This window comes from Bufo gargarizans, chromosome 2, assembly GCF_014858855.1.
Source record: "Bufo gargarizans isolate SCDJY-AF-19 chromosome 2, ASM1485885v1, whole genome shotgun sequence".
Classification (NCBI taxonomy): domain Eukaryota; kingdom Metazoa; phylum Chordata; class Amphibia; order Anura; family Bufonidae; genus Bufo; species Bufo gargarizans.
In genome coordinates this window covers 502,964,149-502,979,719 of record NC_058081.1, presented here as the reverse complement: position 1 = coordinate 502,979,719, position 15,571 = coordinate 502,964,149, and the positions used below count along the sequence as shown (strand labels likewise).

Sequence of the window (15,571 nt, the reverse complement as noted above, 5' to 3'; positions counted from 1 at the left end):
TTAGGACAACATGCCTTTAAAAGGCCAAATCTGTGCAAAGATGTGGATTCATTGTAATTTTCTGTCAGGTAGTCACACGTTGTGATGGCAAAGGCAAAAAAACTCTCCCTTTTTGAACGTGGTCGGGTTGTTGAACTGCATAAGCAGGGTCTCTAACAGTATGCCATCGCTGCTGAGGTGGGATGCAGTAAGACATTTGGAATTTCTTAAATGATCCTGAAGGTTATGGAACAAAAAAAGTCAAGTGGAAGACCCAAAAAAGATTTCACCAGCACTGAGCCGGAGGATCCAATTGGCTGTCCTTCAAGACACTTAAGGCCCTTACTGGTGCTGACTGCAGCCCCATAACCATCAGACGGCATCTGAGACTGAAGGGCTTCAAAAACAAAAAACGTCTTCAAAGACCTCGTCTCCTTGAACGCCACAGAACTGCGGCGTTTGGATTTTGCAAGAGAGCACCAAACATTCTCTGATGAGAAAAAATGTAACCTTGATGGTCCTGATGGTTTCCAACGTTACTGGCATGACAAGCAGATCCCACCTGAGATGTTTTCTACTCGCCACAGTGGCGGGGGCGCCATAATGGTCTGGGGTGCTTTTTCCTTCAGTGGAACAATGGAGCTTCAGGAAGCGCAGAGGCGTCAAACAGACACTGGCTATGTCCAGATGTTGCAGAGAGCATTCCTCATGACTGAGGGCCCTCGTCTGTGTGGTAACTACTGGGTTTTTCAACAGGACAACGCTACAGTACACAATGCCCGCAGGACAAGGGACTTCTTCCAGGAGAATAACATCACTCTTTTGGCCCATCCTGCGTGTTCCCCTGATCTAAATCCAATTGAGAACCTTTGGGGATGGATGGCAAGGGAAGTAAACAAAAATGGACAAAAGTTCCAGACAGTAGATGGCCTTCGTGCGGCCGTCTTCACCACTTGGAGAAATGTTCCCACTCACCTCATGGAAACGCTTGCATCAAGCATGCCGAAACAAATTTTTGAAGTGATCCACAATAACGGCGGAGCTACTCATTACTGAGTTCATGTTTGGAAGTTGGATTTCTGTTTTGGGGGGGGGGTTAGTTTTTTTTGGGAGGTGTGGTCCTAAACTTTTGATCAGCTGAAAAACAGCCTGTTTCAGTTTATTCGTTGTTTTCATTAAATTGAATGCTCAAAAAATGTTTTGTCTCACTCCCATTTCTTCTTGTTGCATGTTGAAGCTCCACTTGGAACCTTGTTAAGATCCAGCCATGCTAAATATGATTTTTTGTCATTTTTCAAGTGGTCTTAAACTTTTGATCAGGACTGTATATAAAGTAAAATTGAGCAGCAGAACTAGGGTTATATTTCTGGCAGACCTTTTTCTCTTATAAATGTGTGGGGTTTGCAGTAGTGATGGACGTATGTTCGCGGCAGGTATATCAATCTCCTTAATCAGTATTTTGTGGTAGCAGGTATAAAAAAAAACATAATCAATATTTGGTGGAAGCAGGTATATCGCACCCCTCAATCTGCATTTTGTGGAAGCAGGTATATCAAACCCCTTAATCAGTATTTGGTGGAAGCAGATTTATGCCACTTTTCAATCTGTATTTTGTGGAAGCAGGTATATGAAAACCCTTAATCAGTATTTTGTGGAAGTAGGTATATCGCACCCCTCAATTAGTATTTTGAGGAAACAGGTATATAGAAACCCTTAATCAATATTTCGTGGAAGCAGGTATATCAATCCCCTTAATCAGTATTTTGTGGAAGCAGGTATATAGAACTCCTTAATCAATATTTTGTGGAAGTAGGTATATCGTGCCCCTCAATCTGTATTATGTGAAAGCATGTATATAGAACCACTTAATCAATATTTGGTGGAAGCAGGTATAGCGCACCCATCAATCAGTATTTTGTGGAAGCAGGTATATTGCAGGCCTCAATCAATATTTGGTGGCAGCAGGTATATTGCACCCCTCAATAAGTATTTTGTGGAGGCAGGTATATAGAACCCCTTAATCAATATTTGGTGGAAGCAGGTATATTGCACCCCTTAATCTGTATTTGGTGGAAGCAGCTATATCAAACCCCTTAATCAGTATTTTGTGGAAGCAGGTATATCGCACCGCTCAATCAGTATTTTGTTTAAACAGGTATATAGAACCCTTTAATCAATATTTGGTGGACGCAGGTATATCGCACCCCTCAATTAGTATTTTGTGGAAGCAGGTATATAAAAACCCCTTAATCAGTATTTTGTGGAAGCAGGTATATCACACCCCTCGATCTGTATTTTGTGAAAGCAGGTATATAGAACCCCTTAATCAATATTTGGTGGAAGCAGATATATCGCACCCCTCAATCAGTATTTTGTGGAAGCAGGTATATTGCAGGCCTCAATCAATATTTGATGGAAGCAGGTATATCGCACCCCTAAATCAGTATTTTGTGGAAGTAGGTATATCAAACTCCTTAATCAGTATTTTGTGGAAGCAGGTATATTGCACCCTTCATTCAGTTTTTTTGGGGGGCAACAGGTATATCACACCTGTTGCAAATAGTTGTTCCAATAGCGCTTGTCCCTCTATATACCTGCGGTATCGCAGCAGAACCGCACACAACTACTGCACAATAGAAATGCACTATATACTTTCTATGTTAGAAAGTACATTATATATACAGTATATCACACCCCTCAATTAGTTTTTTGGGGGGCAAAAGGTATATAACACCAGTTGCAAATAGTTGTTCCAATAGCGCTTGTCCCTCTATATACCTGCGGTATCGCAGCAGAACCGCACACAACTGCTGCGCAATACAAATGCACTATAATATACTTTCCATGTTAGAAAGTATATTATTAGTATATCACACCCCTCAGTATAACACACCTATCGATAGCACACCTATACCAGTCCTTAAAAGGACTTTTGTGGCCCTATTAGCTAGCGTTTGGTGTCCCTAACAGTCTATCTCTGCTCCACAAAGCAACTTCTCCCTACAGATTGGGTTCAGTTATAGGGTGGCGGTGTGTACATGCGCTGAAATGTCTCAATCGTCTGTCCTGTCCCACCTGATGTGTATGTCATGGGTCAAAGTTTGGCGCAATGCAAAAGAATATGGCGCCGGCGGACATCACCATATGTTCGCATGTTTGGTGACTTGCGAACGCGCAAAGTTCGCCGCAAAACGACCGCCGGGCGAACCGCAAGGCCATCTCTAGTTGCCAGTACCAGTCATTGGACTGGGTACATCCAATTACACATGGCACTTCTCAGATAACAGTTTCTCTGTTTGAAATTCTGATACTGATAGCGAAGTTTTAAAATTTTTATCTGTGCCGAGAATCAGCGCTGGAATACATAATCTCATGGCAATAACTGCATCCTTCAGAAGTACAAGGTGGAGGCGGTTTTATGGAGTTGCCTGAAAATATGACCATAAAAAAGACTGCATGTCACACATAAAAAGTAAAGTTTGTTGGGTTGCTGTTTTTTTTCTTGCTATTTTTAATAAAATATTTTTAACAGAAATAAATATATGTATTTTATGGTAATATTTTATTTTGTATTTCGAAGACTGCCTGATAAACCAAAATATCTAATAATCTCTCTCCTCTCAAATCTCAATAATGCTCTAATGCTCTGCATGTATTGTGAATAGGAAAGGGGAGAAAGAGGTGTCTTGCAGTGGCTTATCTTCCCACAAATAAAAAAATTTTGATATCCAAAATGCCTAAACTCTAAGTCATGATGCTGGGACTCGGTGCTCTATTTATACCCCTTCCTGGCCATGAACCAGTGCCAGTGATATTCTTTGACTCACTAGCTGTGTTACTGGTTCTTGTGCGTATTGGATTGCTCAAGCCTCCAAACCCGGCTTGTCTTCTGACCACTCTGTGTCTCTTGTTTGGTACTGGGTTGTCCGTCTGGTTCTGATCTTGGCTTGTCTTCTGACCATTTTCTGTCTCTCATTTGGTACTGCATTGCTTATCCTGTTTATGCACAATCCTGTTTTTGTGTTTTGTCTCTTGGTGTTTGTCTGGCTCTGCACGTAAGTAGCATAGGGACTGTTGACCAGTTGCAGTCTTGCTACGTAGGGCTTGCAAGTAGGTAGGGAAAGCGGGCTGGGTTCTAGGTTAGGCCTGTCCCTACCTACAGGCGTTACAGTAGATTTATTAAAACTGTTGTAAAGGAAAACTGTCTTAGGCTACTTTCACACTAGCTTTCTTGCTAGATCCGGCAGGGCTCAGCAAAAACGCTTCCGTTACTGATAATACAACCATCTGCATCCGTTATGAACTAATCCGGTTGTATTATCTTTCACATAGCCAAGATGGATCCGTCATGAACACCATTGAAAATCAATAGGGGACGGGTCCGTTTTCTATTGTGTCAGAGAAAACGGATACGTCCCCATTGACTTGCATTGTGGGTCATGACGGATCCGTCTTGCTCCGCATCCCATGACGGAAAGCAAACCGCACCATGCTACTGTTTGCTCTCTGGTATGAGAACGTAACGGAATGCATTTTGGAGCATTCCGTTCTGTTCAGTTACGTTTTGTCCCCATTGACAATGAATGGGGACAAAACTGAAGCGTTTTTTTCTGGTATTGAGACCTTATGATGGATCTCAATACCAGAAAATAGAAACGCTAATGTGAAAGTAGCCGTAATTGCCCATAGCAACCAATCCAATTCCACCTTTCATTTTTCAGAGCTCCTTTCTAAAGTTAAAGGTGAAATCTGATTGGTTGTTATGGGCAACTAAGCCAATTTTTCCCTCCACATGTCCAATTACAACTACAGCTTTGGTAACATGTTTATCTTATTAGTTGGGTTTAATTAGATCCATAGATTAATAGAATTCATGATAGATAGATAGATAGATAGATAGATAGATAGATAGATAGATAGATATGAGTTAGATAGATATGAGTGGGTTAGTTAGTTAGATAATAGATAAGTAACTGACACGCAGATAGATAGGTATATAGATAGATAGATAGATAGATAGATAGATAGATAGATAGATAGGCAATAGACAAGTAGATAGATAGATAGATAGATAGATAGATATGAGTTAGATAGATATGAGTGGGTTAGTTAGTTAGATAATAGATAAGTAACTGACACGCAGATAGATAGGTAGATAGATAGATAGATAGATAGATAGGCAATAGACAAGTAGATAGATAGATAGATAGGCAATAGACAAGTAGATAGATAGATAGATAGATAGATATGAGTTAGATAGATATGAGTGGGTTAGTTAGTTAGATAATAGATAAGTAACTGACACGCAGATAGATAGGTAGATAGATAGATAGATAGATAGATAGATAGGCAATAGACAAGTAGATAGATAGATAGATAGGCAATAGACAAGTAGATAGATAGATAGATAGATAGATATGAGTTAGATAGATATGAGTGGGAATAGATAAGTAACTGACACGCAGATAGATAGATAGATAGAAGCTTCAGTAAAATTCTTTATTTCTACAATTAAAAAGTCTGTACACTGTCCCAAATTGCAACAGCTGCTTACGCATTTCAGATATATGAATCCTTAGTACTGACTATGGCTTTATATATCTAAAGCGTGTAAAGATTTGTTACTGGATTTTTCTTCTATTTGGAAGCAGAGGAAAGGTACAATGCAGAGTCCTAAGAAATGATGCACCAGCATTGTTTCATCATGTATCTACTAAACCAGACATGTCAGGAGAGTGGAAAGGTCCTCTGTAAAACAATAGTAGCATTAGTGTAACTGCTAAGGTTATCTGCAGACTAGCGTCAGAGATCCATCAGTCTGATCCGGCATATATCCCGAGAATCGGCTGTAAAAAAACGGCTGTGCGTATATCTGCTGGAATGTGGCCGGATCTCTGCCATTATAGTGAATGGGGCCGGACAGAGCCTTGCAAACCGGAGTGCGCAGAGGTCCAGCAGGGTGTTCCCTGCCGGAACAGACTGTCGGATCTCTGACGCAAATGTGCAACTAGCCTAAGTGAATTGATCTGTTAAACTGGCACCTACTAAGTCCTACTTGTGCTGAATGAAATGAATGGTGCTGTTTGTTATATTTGTATTTGCGCACTCTGCAGCTTTACCACCATGTAAGCCCCTTTTAATTCGCCTATCATTGCAGTCTGGATGTGTGCGTCGTTTCCAGTAAATATTACATGTCCCCTAGACAAAGTTCACATCCCATAAATGAAATGTAAACCACTTAATCTGTTAGATTTTTTAGCCCTTGTCGGTATTTGCCTAACAAATCCCAGGGCTCGTGCCCTTTGATGATGCCTTGTAGGAACGCTAACACGCCAGATCAGCTGCAGGAGAGACAAAATGACATTTACATGGCTTTCATAAGCCATTGCACTGAAGGTTTCTTAAACAGACAGGGCATGGTAAAATTTAATAAACGGCGCCAGCCATCACGGCTAAAATTTGCATTTTCCGGCTGCACGGTACATTTGGGATAAAAGCTTTTATTTGTGAAGTGATCATTATTTTAACAAAGAGGAGCTACTTGATAATTTCCATTTTAACTCTCCAATACACTATCAGCTATTCAGGACTATTATGCTAAATTGTGGCTGTAATCATGTTTTTGTCATAGATTGAAGAGGAGGGGGTTCTCCTCTGATGTTTTAACAAAAAAAATTGCGCCAGCACGTTTATCCCGCGACTACCGGAGAATTATTTATTACTGTGCCTCGCTGGGCCCAAGTGACACATCATTAGAAGCTCCTTCTGGATCTGCAGAGCTCAGGCGAAAACAATGGTGTAAAATTTAGTCCTAGAAAACGAGTTATTTTCCCATATTGTCACCTGGGTAATTCAATATTACAAGCCAAAAACACACATTACTCTAGGTCTCGTTCATCAAAACTGACTATCAGAAAAACTGGCCACAGTGCAGCTTGTATTTTACCGGTTTAAAGGGGTTTTATGAGATGGATAATAATATCCATCTCATAAAATATCTGATCGTTGGGGGAACCCCAATTATCAGGTGTTAGAAGAGACCGCAGCACTCCAGTGAGTACTGCTGCCTCCTCCTAGGCCAGTGATGTCACATTCATCGGTCACATGACCTAGCATAGCTCAGTACCATTCAAGTGAATGTACCTGGGCTGCCATACCAAGCACAGCCACTCTCCAAAGAACGGCGCTGTGCTTGGTAAACTGTGAGGAAGCCGAGGCCTTCACCAAAATGTTGCAGCCTCCTCAAACAGCTAATTTGATATTGATGACAATCTTGAGGATAGGTCAGTAGTATTAAAAACCCAGAAATACCTTTAAAGGGGTACCTCTGTTGTAGTTTAATAAACTTGAAGATGTATATAAAAATTGAACTTTTGAATATCACTCCTTTGGCGTGCTGTCTCAAACTCAATAGGAACGATATATATAGATTTCTGTGGTGGAAGGAGTCAACTTGGGACGTGCACCCACAAAAGCCATTAGTGGATCAGTGCTGTGGTCTTACTTTGATTCAAAACACAATTTTAGACCTGGCGTGAGCGGGGCGAAGACGCAGATAGCGGCGCAACTAACCATTGCGCTTCTATCTGCTCCCGAAATACTCCTAATATAGGCATATTTCAGCATGATAAATGACCCCCTATGTTCCACAGGTCACTTATAGTGAATTGTGTTTTTTTTAAATGTAAATGCTAATGTCTTACTATAAAAAGTATTGAGTGGTCAGTATAATAATGCATTGTCTCTTTTCCCTCATTATTTGTCTTTTGAAAAGCAGCTACACCATGTATCAAAGCAATCAGTCCAAGCGAAGGATGGACGACTGGAGGTGCCACGGTTATCGTCATAGGAGACAATTTCTTTGATGGCTTACAGGTTATATTTGGCACCATGCTGGTCTGGAGTGAGGTAGGTGTTTCTTAAGAGTTAATGGGAAATTACTTGTGGGAAGGGCAAGCGTATAAACCGAGCCATGAGATTCTCTAAAGCAACAGTGCCATGGAAATATACAAGTAATACAATGTAGTTTTACAGTATAGTCCACACAAATCGCTACAGTAGGTTGTGTTAAAGGGGTTCTCCGGAAATTAAGAAAATAAAAATACTTAAATATTACTTTATAATAAATATATTTCCAAAAACCTTTCATTATTTATAATGGCTCTTTTTGTCTGGGGAGCAATCATCAGGGGAAACAAATTGGCCGCCATACTATTAGTTCACACAAAACCTGTCCTAATCACACAGCAGGACAAGTTACTTCACAACACTGAGGTAAAGAGCTGCCTTATCCTCCTCTCTGCCCTACTGGTGAGGGATTATGATCCTGAATACAGCGGATAAGAACTTTAGCCGAATATCTGGGGAATTTAGTACAGAGAGGATGGACAGGACAGACTGTGGTAATGGAGACTGCATACAAGTGCTGCTGCTCATCAGCCACACCTCACTCTCCTCTCATGTCTCCTCATCATCTCCATTCCCACAGAGATTCACCTGTATTTAGGATCATAATCCCTGACAAATAGAGCAGAGAGTAGGATGAGGCAGATGTTTACCACAGTGTTGTGAAGTAACTTCTCTTCCTGTATGAAAAGAACAGATTTTGTGTGCACTAATAGGACGGCGGCCATTTTATTTCTCCTAATGACTGCTCCCCAAACAAAACGAGCCATTATAACGAATGAAAGGTATTTGGGAATATATTTATCATAAAGTAATACTTAAATATTTTCATTTTCTTTATTCCCAGAGAACCCCTTTAAGTCCTGAATTACGAGTGATGTCTATATAATGTCTATAAAAATTCTTAAAAAGCTATAAAGAATACGTTTTAATAACATTTAGCAAACTGAAAAGTGTTATCCCTTTCTGAGAAAATTAGAACTGTTAGTAAATATGCAATACATGGAAAAGGTATAGTTAATATGGCAATGTTCACACATGGAATTATAGAGAATGTCTCACCATGAAAACTCCTTTTCTAAATACAGCCTCTCCAGCATCTGCTGGAACCTCCCTAGGTAAATGTAGTACTATGAGGTTCCAATTTAAATAAATGCCAATCCAGGTATTACCTTAATGGCTCCACCACAGTGGGAGTCGTTCTTGCTAAATGGCTCTACCTTCTAACCCTGAGGGTACCAAGCAGGTTACCCACTATGAAATCTCCATATGGACAAGAGTTGTCTTGATGAGACAACCCTTAATAGGTGGTGCAACTTACCAGGGTCTCTTAGCTGATATCTCCACTAGTTTCTAGGATTAGAAGGGTAGAAAGTTTTCTTTAGCCTTCACTATGGTGGGTAGCTGAACGGAAGGTGACTGAGATCCTTCTACTGTATTTAGATACCCCATCACCAGAGACATTGCTTTCACCTGGCACCAAGGGCACGTGCTCCATGTCTATAGGCATCATTGACCACCACATCTAATTATACTGATGTCTACCTCTCAATGTGTGCCCAATGGTGTATTTTCAGAGCCTATCAACACGTCCAGCCCCTTCCAAAGCATTATGGGTTTAAATAGTTCTTGGCAGTGGGAAGTAGAAGAGGAGAAAAAGTTATATACAAGTTAATATTGAGCAATACAAGATAAAACGTTTACTTTACGCCATTGTCCCTTTAGAATATTATTTTTAAAGTAAGAAAAAGAAAGGGTTGGAGAATGACATCGACATTGTATAAGAATGGTGCAGTTAATCATTGTCTTGTCCTGTAGAATAGAGGGAATCGCCTTGTGTTCATAGTCAGTGTGAAATCTTTGTCAGGATTCCATTCAGAAATCCCCACCCGGCAGGACAATACCCAGCTCTGTGCGAGACGTGTGATGACAGCGAGGGAGCAGTTCTGATATAACTGGGAGGCAAAGTGCAAAAATCCTATATTATAGAGAGCTTTACACCATAAAAAGCCTCCTAACAAGGAAACTCCTTACAATTCCTGGGATTTGAGAGCCGTGTCTGGCGCCATTGTTATCTGACACATTACACGTGTTGGGGTCGCGGCTCCGATACATTTATTACAAAAAAAAAGGACGCAACTAATGAGATTCAGAGCACTGAATTCCTGATGTTTTAGGGCCAAGAAGAGCTAGAGATGTGGGCTAATTGATACATTTGGGTTTTCTTGGCTTCTGCTGACCCCCTACCTATCCTGTTTCACATGTGGTTGCAATCCTTGCTGCCAGCTTGTTCTTTGCTGTGAAACATGAGATTCGTCTCTGTGCTATTCTCACACTTTGTCCCTCATGCTGTTAGATTTCACAATGTATTTTTTTTATTAGCTGGCACTTTTTACTGTTCTCTAAAAGGACAACAATAATCATGTTTTATACAGCTTTAAATGAAGATTTACACACATGGTGCTAAGATATTCTGCCGCATGGGACAAAATTAGGCCCTTTGTCCTTAGCTAGTTTGTGACAACTGTAGCAAATTGCATAATAACAGCCATTGATACCATCTAATCATGGCAGTATATTGTTGGGTTAGAAGATGACCATGACTAACTTCATGGGTTGTCATTGTATGCTTTTTTTAACCACACACCCAAACTGCAGTAACTGTACACAATCCAGTTCCTCAACTAATGCACTGTAATGCCAAGATAATATCAAGTCTGGTCACTCATTTGTGAATAAGGTTGGACATATACCTTAGATGATTGTTGGCCAACATATTTTTTAGCCAAAGCTATTCCTTCCAAAGCCTCATAAATATGAATACTTGGTTCAGCTGATCTCTGGCAGCAGCTTATGTCCTTTGAGAACAAAAGGATTGTGCATGTTGAAATAATGTCAGACTCTTCTTTCCCCCATCATCTGCCATCAGGGGAGACCCCAATACACCTTAGATGGTTATCCAATCCCACAGAAACCAGTGGGTTTGGCTAGCGTTCATATTGGGTTGGGCCACCTTAAGGAATACTTAGATGACTGCTAGATGTATTTGCACCAAGTTATGGAATTGGCAGACGTTATTGGTATGGCCTGATGTCACATTTGAGAAGAATAGTGAAATTAATAGTAGAATATATAAATTCCAGTTCCACAGTCAAAGCTAGAGCCAAAGACTAAGTATGTTGGAATCTACTTGATCCCAACCACATTTCAAGCAATTTTTCAGACTTCATTGGAAGCCCAAACCAGTTCCACAAACAATTATCCAATCAATTGAATTGCTGTCAGTTAGGGGTCTTATATATTCTGGGTGAACTTCTAAAAACTGTCATTTGCGATTCATAAAGAATTACTACTTCTCTATCTCTTAAGAGATTACATTGAAGTTGGTCAGTGGCCTACCTATAAGGCTTTTAGGGATAATGATTGGCTTTAACTCTCAACACAAATTTTATGCTGATTAAGGGGTTGTCTCACTTCAGCAAATATCATTTATCATGTAGAGGAAGTTAATACAAGGCACTTACCAATGTTTTGTGATTGTACATATTGCCTTCTTTACTAGCTGGATTCATTTTTCCATCACATTATACACTGCTCATTTCCATGGGTACGACCGCCCTGAAATCCAGCAGCGGTGGCACACTAGCCTATGTGAGCTCCCACAGTCCCGCCACCAGAGTGGCCAGGCGCTTTTTTCTAAATTGTGAAAGCACGACCAGCACTGATGGATTGCAGGGTGGTCATAACCATGGAAATGAGCAGTGTATAATGTGATGGAAAAATGAACTAAGCCAGCAAAGGAAGCAATATGGGCAATCACAATACATTAGTATTAACTTTCTCTACATGATAAATGCCACTTGCTGCAGTGAGACAACCCCTTAAATGTATAGGGGTTGGAGCTCCACCATTCTACTCCTGATAAATCCCTTCCATAGGATTAGGGGGTATTCCAATCTCAGATTTTCATGGCCAAGATGGCAATAACCACAGTAAGTGACAGGTTATCCGTATTTACATACGCATCTCTGCCATCGCTCTATTGTTTCCTTAACTGTCATAGTAGTGAATTAGAGATAGGCAAACAGCGCAGTTTACTGTGTTACGCTGTTAACTTAGCTCCCATTCACTGCTATTAAAGTTATGGAAGCTGTTTTGCCGTTTTCATTACTTCTCCTACCCCCAGCTGGTGCTTACTGCAGTTATTCCAATCTCAGCCAAGATAGGAATAACCTTTTAAATGATACAATTCTGGGTTTCTGTTGTCACCACTAGGGGTGCAGTCTCTCTATATTGGTATACAGTGAACTTCATAATAATTGTATGCAGTAATGACCTCCGCTCCCCCTAGTGGTGGCTGCAGGCAGCTAGAATTTGATCATTTAATCCTATGTCTATGCAGTGGCTTTGGAGATCTGTATCAGATAACTGGAGCTCCAACCATTATAAAGATTAATTATAAAATTAATCAGCACATAATATTGTAACCAAAAAACAACATTGTGCTAAAAGATGGACAGTCACTTAAAGAGCAGACATTTGACTCTGGCCACACATACTTGAACAATCTATGTTATTGCCAAACATTCAACTTTTAGATTTCAGTTAAAGTTAGAACGCCATTAATGCTTATTGGCTCAGTAACACTTTTGTGCGTGAGGTATATTGTCATTGTCTTCCACGTGTTACATAGAAACACTGACAACTTAATTGCATCTTTTGTGCCTTTGTTTATAAGGATGTGTCACAGAGATGTTACGGAGAACTGGAAATATACAACTATCCCTTCATTGGCTTATTGTAATTTGCTTTGTTTCTTCAGTTAATCACACCCCACGCCATCCGCGTGCAGACCCCTCCCCGACATATCCCAGGAGTGGTGGAAGTGACATTATCCTACAAATCCAAGCAGTTCTGCAAAGGAACACCTGGGAGATTCATCTACACAGGTAGGCTTCATGCACATAATGCTTGTCTTATATCTGTCATGGGACAAAAATGGTTCTGATATTTGCCAGTATTCACTAGAATGAAAAATTCAATGCAGTAGGATCCGATAATATTGCCTTGTGCTCTGCGTCCCACTACTTGTTTCTAGCAAATGAATAGCAGCCCACAAAGTAGTCACTATAAGTATATGTCTATAATGTATAGAGCCTATCTGTAGATAGACCTGTTAGCCGGCACTTGATCTGTAACTACCTCCGTCTGCCACTGGCTGTTACTTCTTAATAACTGATCAGCCATGAAATAGAGATCAGTCATAGGGAGCGGAGGCCAACACAAACATATCGACAAACACAAAGCCAATAACAGCCCAATGCAGAAACTTCATTCATCATCTAAGAGACAGAAGACTCTGGAGAGAGAATAAACCCATTGCCAGGAAGTGTCTAGGAGACTGCGATGAGACTCCAAAGTCATCGAATTGTCTCTCCCAAACCACTTCACTGCCTTGACAATAGTTAGATGAAATCATAGCATTCATTGCTATTGGGGCTATAGTTATATCACCGAACACCAAATGTTGCAGTACTGTCAAATTGTACACTTTATAGGCATTACTGTACCTATATTTTGACTTGCAGATACAGGCCAATCTTGGCTTAGAACAATAAATTGGGGATGATCCTTTAATATGGAGTACTACATTGGGAATAGTGTTTGCTGAGAGCATTTTTTTGCGACTGTTCAAGGACTGTGAGTGGACTGCTTTGGTACCATCTAAGGGTAAAAGTGCTATAAAGTCATTGATGGGAGAGCCTTGTCTTGGGATCAGTTATAAAATATTGTAGACAGGTTAAAAGTGCACATTGTGACTCATTTACAAAAACTACAAGCGGCAAAAAGTGGAGCAATTGTCTTCAGTTATCAGTACAATGGGCCCTGGGGTCTAAAGGGTCCCAAAAGCATAGGAAGACACCAGTATCATAAATTATGCACGGTATGTGGGGCCAAGGAGCTTTAGGTAACGCCTCTGTAAAAAGCTAATGTGACTATCACATGAACAGGACAGATTTGTATCCACTAGAAGTAAACGATCATGGATCCTACTGATAAATTTAAACATAGGATATTTGGAAAATTTATTTCACTTTTATTACAAAAACTCAAATATCCCTTAAATATTTACATAAATGTTTGCAATAGACTACAGTAACCAAGTGCAAAATGGCTCCATAATAATCAGCTAGATTTTCATTGGTTGATGCTTTTCTGGTAATATTCAGCATAACTCATATCAGTTTCCTTACTGTCAATCAACTTTTCAAACATAGAACTCAAGTATTTGTTATCTATATATTTTCCCAATGGCAATTAAAGGGTTAATACCTTTCACTCTTTTTTTTTTGTATTGGGCTTAGGTTCTAGTGTTATTCCACATGAATTAGAGCCTTGACCTGAGTCCCACTCTTTAAAGTAATCAGAAAATTTATAGAGCAGCGGATAAAATAATAAAAAAAAGGTTGTAGGGATATCGACCCCGTGAAAATAATAACACGACTCATCTGTAGGAAGAAGAAAAATGAAGCAGTGGAAGGTAGTGGTGGTGGGGGGGTGTCTGGTGCGTGCTGCTGTGTGTATTGATCCAGAGGACAGAAGCACACGTTCATCTTCTCATTAGCTCTTGGCTCCATGGTCTCGTTACATGGACACCGCAGCGCTCAGAAGGAGGTGGAGAGGGGGGTGGAAGGAAGGATCGCAGCCTCTGACCAAGAAATAGGAAACAGATCCGAAGCAGCCATGGCCAAACTCACTGTCACCTTCCCACTGTGACAGGACGGCTCCTTTTTCATCCTCTCTGACTTGACATAGGGGTAATTATACAACTGACATCCTAACAGCGATTTCCCAGTGGATGAAGCCCCCTGGAATATGTGTCCATCACTCCAGAGGAGACCTGGCCTTTCACAAGGGTCAATGAATAATTGATGGTTGGCACCAGTTAAATACACATTTGGTGCTTGTTTAAGAATTTCGAACTATGTGACCAACTGTACAACAGCTAGTTGAAACCAATGAAATTATAGGTGTCATTCTTCTTCTGCCTTCTGCTGGTACAGTAAGGTACAAACTATACAGTCACCTTATCCTGGTCCAACTGGTATTCTGGCCTTGATGATCGAAGGCAGCACGTCAGCAAGTGAACCATTGAGTAACCATACTACACAAGACAGGTTTCCCTGATTTTTGAGGACACAATAAGAAGCTAGCTGAACCTATGCTGCTGTGCACAAAGCCAGCTTTAAGTGTATGTGAGTCTGAGTATACCCCACTCTCTGCTTTTCAAGCATAGAGCATATATACCCTTATCTCCATGGGACCTCCAAAACCTAGTGGTTCTTGGCATCTTCCAAAGTTTAGAAGGGTACTGACGCTGCTCTGTAAAATGCCTTGGACTTCACAGGCTTAGGAATGCAAAGTGCTGTTATGGAGACAAAACTTCTAAGGCTCTTTTCACACTAGCGTTGTTTGAATCCGGCGTTCAATTCCGAAACCGGAACTGCCCGCCAGATCCGGAAAAACGTGTGGAAACGGATTACATTTGAATCCTGATTAGGATTTTGATCACAATAAAAAAATGCATCGAAAAAAAACGGATCCGCCATTTATGGACTTTAACTTTTTTCTTACATTTTTGGGGTTTAACATGCAAAAGCCGGATCCGGTTTGATGGAACACACGG

At 40.5% G+C, this 15,571-nt stretch overlaps 1 protein-coding gene across 4 annotated transcripts in view; it reads left to right on the top strand.

The window, feature by feature from the left end:
• The window catches only part of EBF1 (EBF transcription factor 1), a 333,883-nt gene that overhangs the window by 264,124 nt on the left and 54,188 nt on the right, over positions 1-15,571 (top strand). For 2 of the 4 annotated variants that reach the window (XM_044281258.1, XM_044281256.1), the window contains exons 9-10: positions 7,757-7,887; positions 12,707-12,833. In XM_044281258.1, coding sequence (XP_044137193.1) covers positions 7,757-7,887; positions 12,707-12,833 — 258 coding nt within the window. Of the gene's footprint in view, positions 1-7,753; positions 7,888-12,706; positions 12,834-15,571 lie in introns of all 4 variants that reach the window. The other 2 variants (XM_044281257.1, XM_044281255.1) reach the window with 1 other exon arrangement.